The sequence below is a fragment of the Lissotriton vulgaris genome, chromosome 2_1 (assembly GCF_964263255.1).
Source record: "Lissotriton vulgaris chromosome 2_1, aLisVul1.2, whole genome shotgun sequence".
Classification (NCBI taxonomy): domain Eukaryota; kingdom Metazoa; phylum Chordata; class Amphibia; order Caudata; family Salamandridae; genus Lissotriton; species Lissotriton vulgaris.
Window position 1 is genome coordinate 755,661,554 of NC_141687.1, and position 21,062 is coordinate 755,682,615.

At 45.7% G+C, this 21,062-nt stretch overlaps 1 protein-coding gene across 1 annotated transcript in view; it reads left to right on the forward strand.

Moving 5' to 3' along the window:
* The window catches only part of TSG101 (tumor susceptibility 101), a 282,391-nt gene that overhangs the window by 114,918 nt on the left and 146,411 nt on the right, over window positions 1–21,062 (forward strand). Inside the window, exon 7 of the mRNA XM_086956058.1 lies at window positions 14,898–14,986. Within this exon, the coding sequence (XP_086812184.1) occupies window positions 14,898–14,986 (89 nt within the window). The remainder of the gene's footprint in view (window positions 1–14,897; window positions 14,987–21,062) is intronic.

A 21,062-nucleotide genomic window follows, 5' to 3' on the forward strand; every position in this document is an offset into this window, starting at 1 on the left:
TTGCCTTTACTGTGCAGCACCTAAAAATCCAGAATGGATTGATATTTCCTTGCAGATTAGACACATTTCTCACACACACGCACATTTTCCTTTCTAGATTTTATTTTAGTGTTGAGGCATTTTATCGGCTGATTCGAGAAAATGAAACGTAACTGAGTGTTCGAGGCATGTGGGCTGCTGAATTCATATCTGTGCATAGATCGCCGCCTAGTGTTGGGTCTGGATGCTTGCACACTGTTGTCCTGGAAGAGTCTTCGAAGTATCACGAGATCGGTGGCTCCTCCCTTGGACTATAGTGCGCATGGGGATCCTCTCCATCCCCAGATTGTTTTTCTCCGCCATTGGGTTCGGATGTCTTTTCCTACTCTGCAAGTTCGGAATCTAAGAAACTTCTTAAAAGGCCAAAAGGCCTTCGGATACCGTCGGTATTGTTAAGCGCTCGGTGCCGATACACTTTTTACATCTCGGTTGCACTCCAGTCGTCGAATCGGGCCGTGAGGCCTTATCGACACTACGTGGACCGACCGTCCATGGAACGAAGTCCGTTCAAGTACTGCCCTCAGTGCAACTCAAAGTTCCCGCACACAGACAAGCATCCGGTGTGCAACAAATGCCTATCTCCGGATCACAACGAAGATAGTTGCCTGGCCTGTGCCAAGTTCAGATCTAAAAAGACTATTCGGAATCGATGGGCGGCGAGGCAAGAAATGCAACGTTCGGCGTCGGAGCCCGATAACATCTTCGAGGACGAAGAAGATCTAGCGAGCGCCGAAGACTCAGACCGAGACGACGGACAATACTCAGAGCCCGACTCCGACTATTACCCCGAGGAGGGAGAACTAATCGTCGATCTCGAAGACTATGATCAGGACATCGTAGCAGTTGAAGACGACTCCGATGACGGCGAGGGGGCGAACCGCGAGTACACCGCCCCATATAGACACTACACCTCTATCAGAGACTCAGGTCGAGGCATCGCCAACAGGCCTTAGCCGAGACCAACAACCTCGTTCTACAGCCCCGCCATATCGCCCGGCTAAGAACATATCGAAAGAGCCCTCTGAGACACGTCACACAACATCGGTTCCATCGAGACCGAAACTTGTCGACAATACGGTCTTCGGACCGAATTACGTCGAACCGAAGGTATTGAAGCCTAAAGGCGTCGACCCGAAGGCTACGGTACCCTTGAAACCAAAAACCGTCGAGCCGACATCGAAGACAAAAGCAGTCGAGTCGAGCTCCAAGTCAAAGGCCGTCGAGTCAACCTCGAAACCAAATCACGGCGATTCAACACAAAAACAAAAACACGTCGAATCGACCCCCAAAAGGCACGTCGAATCGAGCAAATCAGCCTCAAGTATCGGCAAAGGGAACAAACCAGTCGACGACAGTACAAGGCCTACGCCCAAAACTAGTACCGAAACAGAAACCGAAGGTGGACGAAAAGAAATCGGTCGAGCCGAAAACCATCGCCCCGAAAAAGGGCGTCGACCCGAAACAGCAGGCTCCAAAGCAACAAAAAGAGACTATCAAACCGACAACACCGCTCTGTCCGATAAAAATTGTGAAGCCACCAAAGGACGTTCAACCAACAAAACCTGTTGAAAAACAACCAAAAGCAATACAACCACCTAAATCGGTCGAGGTGCCAAAAACCATCGACCCGAAAAAACAAAAAGCAAAGGTTGGAACACCAAAACCAACAACTGTGGAAGAGGAGCTTCTTCACCCCAGATCCCTCCACAGACAACCAGTCAAAAACCTACATTGATCCAAAAACTGGTAAAGTGACTGTCTATACTAAAAAGAAAAGGTCTCTACCAACTCGACTTTTCCAAAATCCCCCTAAAGAAAAAGAGAGACTGTGCTACCTCTCCTGTCCTCTTTGAACCTATCGCTCCTGCTATGCCTACTACTTCTTATACCCCAACCTCACCAACACGCTCTGACTACAATCCTGTTGAAGATCAGGACACAGATGTAGGTTTTGGTTATCCACAAAACCCAAATACAGAGCCAGACACGCAGCCATGGGGTACAGGAGGGGAACCAGACAGTGAAGGGATTCTGCCCATTACAGACCCTACGGTATACCCTACTAAGCCATCACCCACAGAGGATACAGTTGCATTTAACTCTCTGTTAGATAGAGCAGCAACCTACCACAATGTAGAGATGCACTCTGATGCGGTTGAGGAAGATTTCCTCTTTGATACACTCACAACATCTGAAAGACACGCTAAAACACCCCCAATGCTAAAAGGGGTGTTAAAACACGCTGGTGACATTTTTAAGGACACTGCTAGAGCCCGGGTTATAAACCCTAGAATTGAGAAAAAATACAGAGCTGCACCTATAGATCCTACATACATCAAAGGACAGCTACCCCTAGATTCCTTAGTGGTGTCAAACGCACGTAAGCGTGCAAACTCACAAACCACTGGTGAGGCTGCACCTCCAGACAAGGAATCGAAAATATTTGAGGCATCAGGCAAATTAGTGGCGGCTCAGGCAGCAAACTCCTGGAGAATAGCCAATACACAGGCCTTGCTGGCCAGATATGATAGGGCGCACTACGACAGTTTGGAAGAAATTCTCCAACACTTGCCTGATCCCTACAAACAGCAGGCAGATGAACTCATACAAGAGGGAAAGCTCATCACTAATGCATCCATTAAGTGTGCACTAGACGCGGCAGACACAGCTGCCAGATCCATTAATACCAGCGTGCTAATAAGGCGACACGCATGGCTTCGTATATCAGGCTTTAAAGAATGAAGTCCAGTCTACAATTTGGTCCAGCTGTTGATTCTATTCTGGACAAAATGAAAAAGGATGCAGAAACAGCTAAATCTATGGGAGCACTTCAGTCCCAACAACACCGTGGCTCCTTTCGTCGCTCCAATTATAGAGGAGGAGCGCGAGGAACATCACAGCAATTCTCCAACTACAAATCTAACACACAATCCACATATAACAAAAACACCAGCAGGGGTGGTTATAGAGTAAACAATACCAAAGGTAGAGGTTGTGGAGGCAATGCAAATAGATCCTCCACTAACACAAAGCAGTGACTTCTTGACACTCCCCCCCCAGACCACATAACACCAGTCGGGGGAAGAATACAACAATTTCAACAAGTCTGGTTAAATATCACCACAGACAAGTGGGTCAGGCAAATTATCCAAAATGGCAATTGCCTAGAGCTCACCTCAACTCCACCCAACATACCACCAGTGCACCGCCCTATGTCACAAGAACATATAACGTTACTCCAGCAAGAGGTCATCAGTATGCTGCAAAAGGGGGCCATAGAACCAGTCCCACTACAACATCAGGGAACAGGAGTATACTCCCAATACTTACTAATTCCAAAGAAGGACGGGTCTCTCAGACCAATATTGGACCTCAGGCCCCTCAACTCTACATTCTGTCAGAGCATTTTCACATGCTCACTCTCCAGCAAGTCTTACCATTGCTTCGTCAGGGAGACTTCCTAGCAACTTTGGACCTCAAAGATGCATACTTTCATATACCAATACACCCTGCTCACAGAAAGTATTTGAGGTTCACCATTCAAGGGCAACACTACCAATTCAAGGTCCTGCCATTTGGGGTGACAACAGCTCCAAGAGTGCTCACCAAATGCCTAGCTACAGTGGCAGCACATCTCAGAAGGCAGCACATACACGTGTACCCTTATCTGGACCACTGGCTAATACACGCGCCAACAGCCCAGCAATGTGCCAACAACATGTCAAAGACCATACACCTACTGCACAGTTTAGGATTCTCACTAAACTACCCAAAGTCACACCTACAACCCTCCCACGTCCAACAGTACCTGGGAGCAACAATAGATACACTGTCAGCAAAAGCATATCCCAACACAGCACGGGTCCAGGGAATGCAGAGGCTAATACAAAAGTTCAAACCCCAACACTCACTACCAGCTCGAGTGTTTATGCTGCTAATAGGCATGATGGCCTCGTGCATATTCACAGTCCCTCACGCAAGACTACATATGCGTCCGCTACAAGAATGCCTAGCAAGGCAGTGGAACCAGGCTCACGAGCAATTAAAAGACCTAGTGTTGGTGACCAGTCGTGCATACAACTCTCTGCATTGGTGGAATCCACAAAACTTTTGCAAAGGTCGACTGTTCCAAGAGCCTGTCCCACAAATAGTGCTAACAGCAGATGCATCCCTACTAGGATGGGGAGCCCATGTCCTACACTACACAGTACAGGGACTCTGGACTTTACAGCAAAAGAAAATGCATTTCAGTCTCCTAGAATTGATGGCCATCTTTCTAGCCCTAAAAGCTTTCGTGAAACACTTACGCAGCAAAGCTGTGTTGATCCGGACGGACAACATGACAGCTATGTATTACATTCAGAAACCGGGAGGAACACACTCGCCTCAGCTGTTGCACCTAGCTCAAGCAATGTGGAAATGGGCCATACAGAGGAACATCTTTCTCATGGCAGACCACCTCCCAGGCAAAGACAACCAAGTGGCCGACCTCCTAAGCAGGCACAGCCAACAGATGCACAAATGGGAAATTCACCCCAAAGTGCTCCAACCATTCATCCGGAAGTGGGGACATCCCGAAATAGATCTGTTTGCCACAGGCGAAAACGCAAAATGCCAGTACTTTGCCGGCAGGTTCCCACATCCGCAGTCGCAAGGCAATGCGATATGGATGAACTGGTCAGGCAAATTTGCGTACGCTTTTCCCCCTGCTCCACTAATACCGCTGGTGGCACGCAAAATGCGCCAACATTCGCCAACACTCATCCTAGTTGCTCCCACGTGGGCGAGGCAACCATGGTACACGACGTTCCTAGAACTGTCAGTGGTGCCTCATCAAAGACTGCGACTAACACCCAGTCTTCTAATGCAGAACCATGGCGAAATCCAACACCCAGATCCCCAACAGCTGAACCTAGCGGTCTGGCTCCTGAAATCCTAGAATTTGGGTACCTCAACTTGCCTCCAGACTGCATGAATATTATCAAAGAGGCAAGGAAACCCACTACCAGAGCATGCTATGCAGCAAAGTGGAAACGTTTCGTGATTTACTGTAATAACAATTACATTAACCCGTTTGATGCGTCCACTCAAAACATAATTTGCTACCTATTGCACCTCCAACGTTGCAATTTAGCTTTTTCTTCCATCAGAATACACCTTGCTGCGTTAGCAGCATATTTGCAAAACAGGCAACACCTTTCACTATTCAGGGTGCCAGCAATTAAAGCGTTTATGGAAGGACTTAAACGCGTAATTCCTCCAAGACACCCACCATCACCAGTCTGGAATCTGTACGTTGTTCTGACCAGACTAATGGGACCACCATTTGAGCCACTGCGCTCATGCAAACTAAAATTTCTTACTTGGAAGGTGGCTTTTCTTATTGCCATTACTTCGCTTCGAAGAGTTAGTGCCATACAAAACTCGCCCTTAACCGGGCACCCCTTCTCCCCCACCCCCCTCCATTTTTTGTCTCAGTTCTGGGGTGCCACATCATGCATGTGTCTTCACTTGTGATGTCACATAAACATGGGATGAACAAGGAGGAATTCCCCAACCCCTCCCAGGGCCTTCCTAGAATTAGGCTAAAGGCAGCTGTCACTGCCTCCACCTCTCCCAGAACCATACCCACTGCCCCAACACATTATTTCTGGTGGCAGGGAGAGAGAGGGAGCTGGAGTGTACGGTGGGAGGAGCAGCACTGTTCCTCCCATTTTCCCTCTGACCATCCCTTCCGTTCCACCAACAAAATAAACGAAGCACGAGTTAGGGATTGGCTGGGGAGGGACTAGAATTCATACAGCGTCTCCCTCCTTTCTGGGACACAGACAAACATCTCTTTGGTACAGACACGCAGTTCTGTGCCAGTTTAAGGAGTCCGGTGCAGACTGGATTTTTATTAGGCTAAGAAAAAACAACCAAAGAGCATCTGGCTCCTTGATGGGACACAGACACATTTCTTCCTTCTCACAATTCTTCATATTTCCTGGAGGGTCTGGGCTTTAGTTCTACAGATAATTGACAAAATTGTGATACATGTTTTTTACCCACACTTTGACATTTCCAGAGGCTTCCGGGCAATAGCATTGTTATGATTCACAACATCCCAGCCACCCTGCTTTCCCCTGTGTGTCTCCAGTAGATAGCAAAAACTCAGCTCAAACTCTTCAGACTTTCACCATGGAATCTGCCAAAACATTCCCTGGTCTCTAAGTGAGGATTCCTGCTCAGATCCATTGAAATGCCACACAAAAGCCAATTAGGGCAATAGAAGTCTGGCCCCAGTGATATAAACCCTATGATGTGTAGATATTGAAAATATATAGTTGTGCTAGGTTTCCATACTGCCCTGGGTTGGTACCTGCTATCAAAAACATGTACCTCAAAACTGCATTTCACTTTCAGTTGCTTTTAAAATTCCCTAAATGTACCCTGAGCCTATCGAAATTTCCATACTTTTTTGCCACCCTCATCCTTAGGAGACTGAGGGAGACAGATATTTGGGTCAAGCCTTAGTAGGAAAATCTTCCTTCCAAATGGAAATTGAAATGGAATTACTATATTTTTGAAATAAATTGTTAAAAATCTGACAAACTGCATGCTCTAAGCCAGTCAATCTGGATGAGCGAAGTCTGATATCCAAATAACAATTCCTTATGGTTTGTACATTTTGAAAATATATAGTTGGATTAGGTTTCCATTCATCACAGGGTGGTACCTGTGGCTAAAGGACAGGTACTTTAGACTGACATTTCATGTTTAATTGCTTTAAAATACAAATTTAACTGTGCACAGATTATTGCCTGTGGGCATTCCTTACCAATAGAAATCCATACCCTGTGGTTCTCCCATTCTAATAAAACGTAGATGTGGGTCCATCCTTTGGAGGGATATGTTTCTGCGCGAGAAAGGATGGAGGCGATTGCTGTGATCTGATAGAGGCAACTAGCCACAGATACCTTACCTTCGAACATCTGGAAGATTTTTCCTGAGCAGTACCCCTGAGCGCCAGTAGGTGGTGTCGGTTGACTCCACATGACGTCGTCATCGTGACGTCCACGTCATCTATATAGGCGCCACCTCGCGTGCAGATGTCAGTTCTTTTCTTTCCACACCAGCCAGTGCAGATCAATTGAAGAGAGCTACCCCCTGTCATTTTTGACAGACTTTTTTCGACTTTTTGCTGACATTTTTTCATTAATGTGAGGGTTCCATCATGTTCAAAAAGACCTTGGGATTCAAACTGTGCGGTGCCTGTCATCGCACACTGTCTGTATGTATCTCCACTTCATGTGCCTTTGGTGCCTGGAGCCCGACTACTACCCGAAATAGTGCTCGGACTGCTAGGCCATGGCCCTAAAGCTTTGAGGGAGCGGTCCCTAAAGCTGCTTGCAGCCCAGCGTCGGGCACCTCGGAGGTCTCCCCTTTGAAGAGATCTTGTTCCCTGTCCCGGTCGATAGGAGGGTCCGAGGACCACTCCCAGGGCTCCAAGGCTTCGTCCTCCCCTTTGAAGAGATCAGGTAAGAAGCACCACAAAAACATTAGAAGTCGATGAGTGCTTCTACTTCACCCCCGTCCGTCACGCGATGCAACGGAAGAGTTTCGGTGTTTGAGGCCTCATTCTGCGGAGCGTGTGCCTGAGTTGGCTCCGCTTTTCCCCTCCTGTCCGCGAGCGACCCCTGCCTAGTTGAAGGGATTTTATGACACAATGTGTGCCATACTTGGGCAGCCTGACCCTGCTGGCACTCCTTTGGGCTCGGCGGAAGGAGTTCTATTGGGTTCCACCATGACGCCCATGGCTCCTCATAGATCCGTTCCTGGATCCGGACTGGGGCCAGCCGTACCTACTCGACCTTCCCCCGACACGGAGACTCCCGACTCAGCCGGCATTCACCAGCAGCGTCAGCCCCATTCTCATCCCCGACAACACTGAGTCAGCGGGCATCCGCCGAGGCTGACGCAGGCAGAGCCCTTGAGGTGTATCGCATCCTTAGCCTTATTTGGCAGGGCTGGGATTGGAGGAAGATAGGGAGGGAACACAGGACCCCTTAGAAGTCCCGCTTTATTCAGAAGAAATGGACTGGTATGAGGAACTGGGTGATGCCAGTGGCTTGGATACCTCTCCATAGCCTGGCATGCTTTTCCCTCCTAACCTGGCTATGGAGGAGGGACCTTCCTTTGCTATGGTGGTGCGTAGGGCATGCAGAGATCTTGGACCTGCAGCTTCCTACTATGGAGGTGAAGACCAATGTCTTGAAGGTGGTCCTACAGCCTGGTGTCTCCACCTCAGAACCCTTGCTGCCATCTAATAGGTCCTTGACTGTTGCTCCCCTGGGCACCTGGTCCAAGCCCAGCACAGGGCCTCCTGGGAATAGAACAATCGCCTGCCGCCATCACCCTGCACCGGGCAACCCAACTTTCCTCACATCTCACCTGACCCCCGAGAGCTTGGTGGTCCAAGCCTCTACTTCTCATGGCGCGTTCCCTTCTGCACCCCCGGATAGGGAATCTAAAAGACTGGGTAGCTTCAGCAAGAAAATATTTTCTTCCACCAACCTAGCATTGCGGTTGGTAAACACTGCATGCCTGTTGGGCCTTTACTCCTATTCCTTATGGTATACAGTTGTGCACGTGCTGCCTAAAGTCCTGGAGGAGGCTCGGGCTGTCCTCCCACAGGCTGTTGCTGATGGGAGGGATGCAGCAACGTTTACCATACACTGTGGCCTTGGCAGAACAGACTTCCTGGGCATATCGATTTTCTTGACTGTTGCCGTTAGGCAACACACCTGGCTTCTCTGGGGAGGTCCAATGCAATCCTTTGGACATGTCCTTTGATGGCTCTCGTCTCTTTGGAGATAGGGTGGACACTGTGCTAGAAAGCTTCAAGGAATCACGGGCTACTGCCAAGTCCTTGGGCCTCTCTGTCATCTTGGCCTGCGTCCGCATTTCGCCCCTTTTGTGGCTACGGAAGGGGCTTCCAACCGCGCCAGCCCTTTGCTAGCCAGAGCACTCCAAATCCTCCTAGTCTGATCCTCACAGATCATGGGCGTCCAGTTGGTGGCAGGATAAGCCATCACCTCCACCACTGGTGGGACATCACCTCGGACAGATGGGTTCTACAGATAGTTCGAAGGGGCTACTCACTCCCCTTTGAGACTACCCCTCCTTCCATGCCTCCTACATGTGATCGGCTGACAGAGGATCACCTTGCTTTACTTCGAGAGGAAGTTACAACTCTCTTGGTCAAGAAAGTTAGAGAGGGTTCCAGTGCCAGAAATAGACTGTGGTTGCTATTCCCGAAAAGGACGGAGATCTTCATCCTATCCTCACCTCAGAGCCGCCAACTACTTCCTCAGAAAAGAGAAATTCAAGATGCTCACTCTTGCTCCGGTTCTATCTGCTCTGGACCCAGTAGACTGGATGGTAGCGTGGGCCTTGTAGAATGCCTGCGTTTTACGGTGGGCTCCGTGCACTTTAGGTTTACCATGTTTGCCTTCACCAGTGCCCCTTGGGTGTTTACCAAGGTGATGGCACTGGCCACAGCTCATCTGAAAATGTCAGTCTTCCCCTATTTCGACAACTGGCTTTGGACGGTGGACTTGCCCCAGGCGGTCATCTTCCACATACAAACTACTGCAAACCTCCTGCATTTGCTGAGGTTCACTTTCAACGTGCCGAAGTCACACCTGACTACTTCGCAGACGCTCCCTTTCATAGAAGCTGTTCTGGACACTGTGCAGAACGGCGAGTCCGGGATATTCAGGCTACGATACCCATGTTTCAGCCACTATCCTGGATTTCCGTGAGACTGTCTCTGAGGTTGCCTGGCCTCATGGCCTCTTACTAGTGAATCATGCCATTTTGCACATGCAGGCTCTGCAGTGGGACTTGAAGTTCCAATAGACACAGCATCAGGGGAATCTCATTGACCTGGTCCAGATCTCAGAGGGAACTGCGCGAGATCTGCTGTGATGGCCGACAAGCCGCGAATAGGGTCACAGGCAGACCCTTCTCCCTTCCCCACTCAGACCCCACAGTAGTGACAGATGCGTCACTCCTGCGATGGGGTGGCCATCTAGGGGAGGTGGAGATCAGATGACTGTGGTCTCCGGCAGAAGCCTGGCCCCACATCAACCTGTTGGAGCTTCATGCTATCTGATAGGCCCTGAAAGCCTTCTTACCATCTTTCAAAGGAAAGCTGTTTCAGGTGTCCCCAGACAACACCCACCGCCATGTGATACTGCAACAAACAAGGTGGGTGTGGGCTCGTGGATCCTCTGTCAGAAGGCCCTGCGTCTCTGGACTTGGCTGGAGCAACAGGGCATATACCTGGTGGTTAAATGAAATGAAGAATTTTTATAGTGCTACATATACCCGGAGGTGTCTAGGTGCTTAATCAGCATACAGATGGCATATATTAGAGTTGGGGCAACCTAGAAAAGCCAGGTTTTCAATGCCTTTCTTAATTTGAGCAAATTAGTTTTTTTTTTCTAGAGATATCGGAGGTGAATTCCAGAGCCTAGTAGTAGTATAGACAAAGCTTTTTCCTCCCCATTTTACTTTATGTGCCTTGGGGATGATCAAATTACCACTGCCTGCTGATCTAAGTGGTGTGGCTGGAATGTAAGATTTGAAAAATTTGTGACAGTTGCCAATGTAACTCCGTGAGAGCCCTAGAGACCGAATCATAGCTGGAAATCCCAAACAGCGCTTTGAGTCATCTGAAGTTTATGTATCCTGCGCTTGCTCACACTGGTAAATAAGGCATTACAGTAGTCCAACCTAGATGCAATTACCGTCGTGACCACTGTTTTCCTTAAATCAAACGGGATGAACAGAAGTACTTTTTTCATTATTTTAAGAATAAAAAAGCATGCTGATGTGGTGTGATTGATCTGAGTTTCAAATGACAGCTTAGTGTTGAAGAAAACTCCAAGATTTTTCACTGTATTAGAGTGTAGGAAGAGTGCCCATGTGATTGGGCCACCAGCTGTCTGACCAAGTTAGGGATGGATTTCCAAAGAGCACAACTTCCGTTTTATCTTGCATCCAGTTTCCTATGTGGCCCATACAATCTTGGAAACGAGACTCTGTCTCAGTGGACGAGCTGTTAATTGACACAATGATCTGTGTGTCGTCCGCATAGGGCACCAGAGTGAAACCATAATTTCTTATTAACTTAGCCAAGGGAGTGACATACAAGTTAAAGAGAATGGGGCTCAACGATGAACCATGCGGGACTCCACATGGAAGTGAAAAGGCCGGGGAAACAAATTCATTGTGAGCCACTGTTTGAGATCTATCACATAGAAATGATCCCTGATGCCCAGTGAGGTGAGACGATCAACCAACACATCATGGTTGACCGTATCAAATGCCGCTGAGAGATCTAAGAGGATAAGTGCAGCTCTTCCCCTCCCCCCCTTCTACAGAGAGTCTGCCTAAGCTCTTCCGAGGCCGTTACTAGCACCAATTCGGTACTATGATGGGCCTGCAATCCATACTGTGGAGGATCCAGGATGTTTACTTCTAAAATGAAGGAGGATAATTCTTCATTTAGAAACCTTTCTATTATTTTTGCTGGGAAAGGCAAACTGGAAATGGGTCTGTAGTTTGAAGGGTCATTAGGATCCAGATTGTATTTCTTCAAAAGTGGTAGAATGGACGTTTTCTTACATTTGGTGGGAAAACTCAGTGAGGAGATCATCAGATTAAAGATAGGCCAGAGCGATGAGGCCAACATCTCAGGTACTAAATGGAGAACTTTCGGTGGGCATGGGTCCAAGGGAGATCCGGATTTTATTAAGGGAATTAGTTTAGTGATCTGGTCAAGAGTGAAGAGAAGAAAAGAAGAAAAGGTGGGTATGGAAGAACAATCTGGATCTGAGTGCGATCCGGAACTATACCAGAGTTCATTTGGTGCGCCAAAGATTGGTTTGCTTGTGGCAGAAACGCATCGAAGACACATTTGACTTTGTTGGAAGGCGTCTGCTAACACATTGCAAAATTGTTGGCTCCTTATGGCCATTGGTGCCTAACGGTTTACAAATAGAGTCGCCATCTGGAGGAGGTGCAAGAACTCTTTCAGCGGTGGGGAGAGCCTTGGTTAGATCTATTCGCCTCTATCAATAACGCGCAATGTCAGCAGTTTTGCGCTTTGGAGTTTCCAAGGCAGCTCTTGCTCGGCGATGCTTTTCATCTCGAATGGACCTCAGGCCTCCTATATACCTTTCCACCCATACCACTCCTGTCCAAAATGCTTAAGAAGATCAAGAGCGACCAGGCCCAAGTTATTATTGTGGCTCCGTACTGGGCACGGAGAGTTTGGTATCCCGAGCTTCTGCAGATGGGTATCGATCCTCCGATCAGGCTGCCCCTCTGGGAGGATCTTCTGTTGCATCTTCTGTTGCAGCAGAAGTTGAAGGTTCTCCACCCGAAGCTGTAAACCCTCGGCCTCCTTGCGTGGAGATTGAGCTGTGACAATTGACAGCATTCAACCTTCCTCCCGAAGTATGTGGAGTTATTCTGGCAACCAGGCGTCCCTCCACTAAGTTGATATACGCCTGCAGATGGAAACATTTTCGTAAATATTGTACTGGACTGTCTATTGACCCGCTTTCTGCCTCCCTCCTTTTCATCCTATCTCTTGCCCAGCAAGGATCTGCTCTGGGCATTCTAAAGGGTTACCTTTCTGCCTTTCTATGGTTGCCAGACCAACCGTCACTATTAAGGTCCCCTATTGTAAACAGATTTCTGAGGGAGCTTACACATTTGCTCTCTCCATCAAGAAAGCCTTTTTAGTGGCAATAAGTTCCACCAGGAGGGTGAGTGAGTTGCAGGCACTTTCTTATCCGCCTCCTTAGCTGACCGTCTCCCCAGACAACCTAGTGCTCTGCCCTAGGGCTTAATTTTTGCCTAAAGTGGTGACTCCTTTCCACCTAGGACAATCTGTCACCTTGCCCACCTTCTATCTTCCTACACATCCTTCTAAGGAAGAAGAAAGTCTCCACTGTCTGGGCCCAAAAAGAGCGTTATTGTTCTAACTTAACCCCACTAAAGAGTTCTGGGTGGACGACCAACTCTTTGTGGGGTACTTTGGAGCAAAGAAGGGACGTGCTTTGCAGAAGAGGACCATCTCCTGATGGGTTATCCTCTGCATTAACCCCTTCCATGCTGGTGACGAACCCCAGCCGTCACGCTCTGCGGCGCTCGTGTGCTGATGACTGCTGGGGTTCGTCACGGCCCGCCCTGTTCTTTTGTTTACCGCACAGCGGCGGAAACGGCCCAGCATGGAAGGGGTTAAGATCTGTTAAGCTCTTACAAAGAAACAGCCTCCTGAAGACCTCAATGCTCATTTTACCAGTTCTAAGGCAGCCACCACGGCTCTCCAGCGTGGTGTCCCTGTCCTCTACATCTGCCAGGTGACTACGTGGGCATCCATGCACACGTTTATCAAGCATTGTTGCCTAGACAATCAGGTCCATAGCGAAGGCCTCTTTGGCCGTTCGGTCCTACAGGACTTTCTGGTATAATCTTTTTCACAGACACTCCTACGGGGACGATATTGCTTGGGTATCTGTTCAAAGTTAAGGAATCTGTGGCTAGATGTCTCTATCAGATGGACAAGTTACTTACCTTTGGTAACACCTTATCTGGTAGAGACATGATCTAGTTGCAGATTCCTTACCGACCCACCCATCCAAGCTGCAATGCGGATCAGTTCTTAATGTCAGGACTGTTCCCCTTCAGGGCCCTAGTTGTCAAAAGAAGCCGCTGTCAGTCAACCTCATGTCTCCGTGCTTCTGGCGTGAAAAGTTGCGAAATGTACTGACATCAGCGTGCCGAGTAGGCGCCTATATAGATGGCGCGAACGTCATGATGACTGAGATGATGATGCCAACGTCACGCAGAGTCGACTGGCGTCACCTACCATCGTGCAGGGGTACTTCTCATGAAAGATCTTCTAAATCCAGTCTGACACCTGGGAAGTTCAAAGGTAAGGAATCTGCGGCTAGATTAGGTCTCTACCAGATAATGTGTTACCGAAGGTAAGTAACTTGTCTTTTTGGGAAACAAATGCTGCAAATCTGATCATGCATTAAGCCGGCCATCCTCTCAAAGCAAGATTAGATTCTTAGGGTGATACAGAATTAGAAAATACATAGTTATTATATTTTCCATGTAGTCCATATAGTCACTGTCGACAATGATTCTATCACAATTTAGTGATTGGTGCGTTTATTACATGATTGATTGTGCAGATTACTTACCCTTGGAAAATCAACATATATTTGTGTTTTCAGATTCCTGACATTCAAGGTAACAATCCTCAGGCGTTCTGGAATTTGTTGTCCATTCTAGAAATACAACATATTTGGGATCTTTTTCTTGTTTAAAAAGATTTCCATTTTATCCTCTGCTATAGTTTAGATGGGTGCACAAGGAGACCAAAAAAGGCACATATGTTTGAACACCCTGACACCCGTTTATACAAATAGTTTAGATTTTCTTTTTAAATAAGAAAAAAGCCCAGGCCCTATGTAGACACCCTAGCAGCAAATGAGTTAAAGCAAGACTTATATGCATGCCTACGTCAGGTTTGCAATGGGTGGGATAGAAGCTATAGTGTGTTAAAATACCTATATTGTGGGGGTCTTGTGGTCTTGTTGAACTGTATTAAAAGGGAAACATTACCATACTACCTTTGTTAGAGGCTAAATACAATATTTTAGCATGAAAGTGTGGATACTTTTTTCTAAGTCTCTACGGTTTTTTAAATATTTGGGCCAGAAATCAAAACGTGAGCAGGAATTGCATGAGATATATTCTCAAACTAATATTGTTTCTGTTTTTTGTAGTTACCCCAGTTATCCTTATCCAGCTAGTACTTATCCATCACAGACACCACCACAACACTATCCAAACCAGACTTCAGGAACAACAACTGGTGAGTTCAGTCCTTCGATCTGTATATGTCATCTACATTAGTTTTTCATGAAATGTGAAGATATAGAAATATTTTTGTTTCAGGATAGTTTATCATTTTGCATTGAGTCATAATACAGTAGGCAAAATGAAATTAAAAATGATATGCATTCCCAACAAATCTAGCTGTAGTGCTGTGAACAAACGGGGGCAATCTGCCCTAAAAAATTATTGGGGCTAGTCCATTTTAAAGTTTGGCACCAACTGTATAGTACCCCTGCAATGCTAAAGAGACTGGCCTGGTGGGTGAGTCAGATCGTTTGCTGTGCTATGGCCCCAGTGCAGAGTTCATGTACCTTGCCTATGATGCAAGCATATTGAGTTGAAATATTGCATCAGCTGGTGTAAAGGTTTTAGATGAATGTGTTTCACTCTCCCGAAGAGTATTCGATGTCTGATTGCTGTGGCATTCCTCTTGGCCAACAGAGGGGTGTAGGTGTTTGTAGGTGCAGGGCAGGAACTGCTCACCACCAATGGTTAAGAATTGGTTACTGGATATGAGGAAAGCAACCACCTTTCAAAGCTTTCACAAGCTATTGAAAATCTGAAATGTCAGGCAGCTGCTCAACGCCACCTGATAAAAAATTCTCTGGATCCTATCTGGCACCTGAGGGATGTTCTAAAGTTAGGAATTTGCAGTTAGTGTAATCACCAGAAAGAGTGTTTTTCAAGATAACTAACTTTGTTCTTCAAGACTGTAAATAAGCTCTAACACATCAAAAAGTAGCCTTTTCAAGTTAATAGCAACTCCCATTACAACCAAACACAGGTATAACTTCCTGATCCCCTCATGGTAAGTGGCTTTTCTCCTTTTCAGGTCACTCTTAAAATAATCATCCGGGGGCAGAGTCAGCACAAGCGGTGAATGCGCCAATACACGCGGCTCTGGGCTTCCCTGATGAAAGCACAAAACCTCACATTTTGGGGTTTATTTTTTTATTTATTTATTTTTAGAGTTTTCTATAGCGCGAACTTGAACCGATTAGGTTATCAGAGCGCTTTACATAGCACCAGTTCCGTTACATGTTATCACAGCAGTTTACATAGAATCAGTTACGTTGCACATTTCAGGATCTAGAACCGATTAGGTTATCAGAGCGCTTTACATAAGACAGCATTCGATGTCCAGTGCCCTCCTCCGCCGTGTAGCGGGGGACCACTTCCAGCCCTCCGAAGTCGTCGAGCTGTCGGGACTAGGCTCCTGGAATTTCAGCTGCCCCTTTACAAGGCACTTTACATAAAATCAGTTACGTTACACATTTCAGGAACATCTTTCTTTTTGCTCTAGTGGATAGGGTTATCTCTTCACACGGGGGAAGGGGTACACCTGGCTATATTCCACCAGTTCCACAGGCGATTAGTCGTAAAAGCTATAATTCTAACACAGGGAGGGGATACACATGGACACAATCTAAAAATCAAATAGTATACTAGTCATTAGAGTTATCTTCTATCTTGACAGGAGGGGTTAAAAAGATTTGAGTGGTTAATGTATACCCTCCAATAATCAACCCAATATCACTACACGAATAGTGTGAGTAGTTTTTCTATGTTTGTTTGTCTACTTTATCCTGACGAAAGCCCCACAGACTCCGTTGAGCCAAAGGGGGCTGAAACATGTCGACACACTTTAGAAACCCACACTTCTAGATCCAGTAACTCGATCTAGTACAAGTACTCATTTATTTTTAATCAAAAGATCTTCACCAATTTATTTAAAAAAAAATTTGGTGTCAATCTTATTTTATCCTTTTCCTTTTCCTTTTTGCACTGACCCTATTTTTTCATGGGGGTACTTTTTTCATCTCTGGACACTGCAATCTAGACCAGAGGAGCCTCTGGATGAGGCAGGCACCCACACTCTCTATGGTATCCGATGATAACTGCCAAAAACTACAATGTAGGGGCGGATGAAAGAAATATACCGCATTACCAGCACACATTGAGTTTTTTGAGGATACCATAGTATTTCTAACCAATGGTTTAGAATTGTTACAAGTGTCCATTTCTTCCACTTGATTACCTTCATACCTACCTGGGGAAATAAATGGACATTAATTCCTCCTCCCTACTCTCTTGATTATATGCACTCTTAAAATAATCCTGGTCTAGTCACCTAAGCAGTTTCTTTTTCAACACCAAGGAAGTGCTCCTTTAGAGGCCTTCTTAATTTCACCGCAAGGTGGTGGTGTAATTTTATAAAGTACCAGTATTTTCGATACGGTTTATTTAGTGATGTCTTTGATTTTTAACTTTCAGTTTTTAATTGTGATTTTCTGTTATATGTGTACATATCTTAGACTTGTATATAGTACAGACTATTGGTGGACATTGGACCACGCAAGGCTCCTTGTCCTTGTTAAATATTGGAGTCCAACACCAGTCAGAATGGCATGGTGTTTCTTTTCCAGTCAACAGGATTCTCCTTCAGGGGATCTCTGTAGATAATCATAAGCACTGAACAGTTTCACAAGGATACAGGAGCAATTCTTCCAAATGTTATTTCCGGGTTAGATTTTTGCCTTACTTCAGGAAGATCTGAATTTTGTATAAAACAAAACATTATTTAGCATCCTGTAGAGGAAGATATACTGCTAATTCAATTGTTTGACGTAAAAGGGGCGGGTACTAGCGACTTACAGACTCCTCCCTGCATTTGCACATGCCTACAATCTTTACTCTCACTTTTTCAGCACTGTTAAAAGCATGGCCGGTCAGTTCCAGCATAGACTTCCTCAACCTGTTCTGTGTCCATTCAGAAGTACAACATAGTTGTTCCTTCCCAACCAGCAAATGGAACAAATGATGGACGGAATGCTGAACAATGCAAACATTCACTCCCAGTCACAAAGATAAGGGTTTAATCCATTGTTCTTTTGCTCACCACGCCACTCCAGTTTGAACACAGTCATATGCAAAATGTAATAAAGTATAATGGTAGTCACGAGGTAAATCCAAGTAGAGATTTATTTATAAGTTACAGGATCATAGATGTTGGTTACAAGCAGAATGATGGTTGGTTCTGGATCAATTCAAGCTAGTTCATGGCCCCACCAGGAGCTGCATCTTCACAGCTCAGCCCACTCACACCAACAGTCACTCTTCCAGTCCACCAGGCATACCAACATTCCACACTGTCATCAAGCATTCCAAGCATTCATACATACACACATGCAAACTGGCTGAGCTGCTGTAAATGTAAGCACAACATATCCCCTTTCCTTAAGGAAACAAAGAGAACATATAACCAAATAGTTACAATGAATTATGAAGGAAAGAGCAGAAAGCCAAAGATAGAGAAAGGAAAACTAAGTACAGACGAGCAACAAGATATAGGTGAAAAGATGCTAACAGGAAGACGTAGCGAGACACACCACCCCTTCCCTAGGGAACATCATGAAAATATGAAGATGGTAACATGCAATAAGTAACATGCTCAGAGAGTAATAGTTCATGGCTCCTGGTGGGGCCATGAACTAGCTTGAATTGATCCTGAACCAACCATCATTCTGCTTGTAACCAACATCTATGATCCTGTAACTTATAAATAAATCGCTACTTGGATTTACCTTGTGACTTCCATACATACACACATGCAAACTGGCTGAGCTACTGAATGTAAGCACAACATAAATCATTCTTGGCCCTGCTCCTCATGGGAACAGTCCATCATGAACTGCCAAGCCAGGAGCTCCCTGGACCAGTAACCGGCATCCTGGGTCCGGTTTCAGGGCTTCAACTCTCATCAACCATATCAAACAGTGGCATTTCTTCACAAGTTGTCTGTTCATTGGATGCACAGACCACTTACTTTTTTTACCTACATCTAGTCTAACCATGAGAAACTGTTGGTTATTCAAGAGGGAGAGGGGATGTGCATACATTTCAAAACATATAGATATTTCTAGTCTAAACGTTGATCATGATTGCTTTCACATAAGTCTTGGCATTTGTGTTTGCCCATAAGTGATGCCACAGGATACATAAAGTGTTTTGTTAATCAGTTGTCAGTTAACAGCGTTTTAATAAGGTAGCCTGTCCAAGTCTTCTCTATTTCCTTCACAAATTGACACATTTTATCCATCCTCCTCCATCTGCAGCTAGGTACTAAGCATTAAACAACAGATCAGCTTCACTTCACAGACAAGAGCACCTCCTTTGTGACTTTAAAATTAAGAATTGCTTGCAGCCTTTTGGCTCGTGTTGTTGCGGAGGCCACATTTAGAACAATACATGTAAAGGTGCAACTCTTCTCATGGTGGTAATGTCAACTTCTGCTTCTGATTGATACTTCTAACTGCTGAATACTCACCTTTAGAATATCCCAAAAGTGCCAGACTGGATCCATAAATTTGTATAGCAGTACTTCCACACGCCGCCAAGTGGTGCTGTTTGGCTCCGCATTGACCTCATTACCCTATGGAAGTTAAGAAATGGAGCCGAATATAAGGCTTTCCTCTGTGCCGACGTATGTTCTTCTTTCCGTGCTGGAGGTCGATCCCGTCTTGACTCCAGTGTCTAGCCAAATCCATCCTGACCTCAACCAAGGTCACTCTCTGATACCACATCACCACACCCAGGTCCTGTAAAATCTGTATCATGCTAAGCACTCCATCAATCATGGAGTCATCCTCTGTTGCTCAGCCAGCTTTTCGGTTCAAATGGATTTAAGAGGTCAGTGGGATAGATACTTCCCTGATACAGGGTTGATTTTTTTCCCCCCTGGGACGCCAACGGAAGAGTGCTTCCATCGCTGTAATCGTCAGACTTGCTGCTGAGGTCCTGGATTTACAACTTCCTTTTGTGGAGTTTAAAACAAATGTGCTTACTGAAGTTTTTCTGTCTGAGCCATATTCTTCTGAGCCTTTTCTGGCATTCTGTGAAGCACGAAACGGCACCCTAAATGGAACTTGGACTAAAACTTAATCTTACCTATCAGTGAAAAAAGAGGTGGCCAGACACCCCGGACCTGCACTTGGTGACCCTAATTTTTCTTTCGCCGCATCCTTCTCCTGACTTTTTGGTGTTGCAAGCTTCCACCAGCAAGATGATTCCTAATTTGTTCTCTTCCAGGGGATCCTCATCAATAGTCATTAGCATTAGAATATTCCCGCCCATGCGCGGGACCCCGGAAACAATATATTATATGTGCCCCACATATATATACTCATATATATATATTGCCGCTCCGATCGTCTCCCATTTCCAAAGAAAGAAAATCCGGCACTCGCAGGAGAAGTGTTAAATTCAGTTTTTTAATTTTAAAACACTCAGCAGACAAACGCGTTCGGTTTTCCTTCGTCAGTGTCTACTATTGACACGGAAGGAAGCAGGCTTAAAATAAAACCATTTCATCACATTAGGCGTATGCATAGAAAGAGGACTGCCGTTTTTACCCCGTGAGAAGTAAACATTTACATTTGTATATTACAATTTGATTGTTGTGCGTTTCAAAACATTATCAAAGGCAGTAGAGTTTAAAATTCATATCATGATTTTAAACAATTATTTCAGTCATGTTAAATAAATAAATAAAAGCTGAAATTGTTATATACAGTCTTGTTTTTCTTAATGATATTTTATTAACGCACTGGTGACAGTGCATCCAGTGCTATTCTCTCAAATTGCCCTTGTTAGTGTTGCAGGTTTTATTAAGCCGTGGATCGGCATTGCTCACAGGGTATGGTATTTTTTGAATAAGGATTTATCCTTACATATTCTATGTTTTTCCCAAATGAGATGATAATTCTTCATTTCTATTCAATCCCTAGGGGGCCTTTGATTGTAGGTCTATTATGTAACGGGACTCTAACCTCCTTAGTCTCCGTAATCTATCTCCACCCCTTGGGTCTACAGGTACGTGGTCCAATGCAAAATATTGCAACAGTTCTCTGTTGCTGTTGTGCTTCATGGAAAAGTGTTTCGCTACAGGATAGCTGAAATCCTTATTCATGATCGCACGTTGGTGTTCCAGTATACGTAACTTAACATTTTTTACCGTGATGCCTATATATTTCAGTCCACATGGACATACCAGG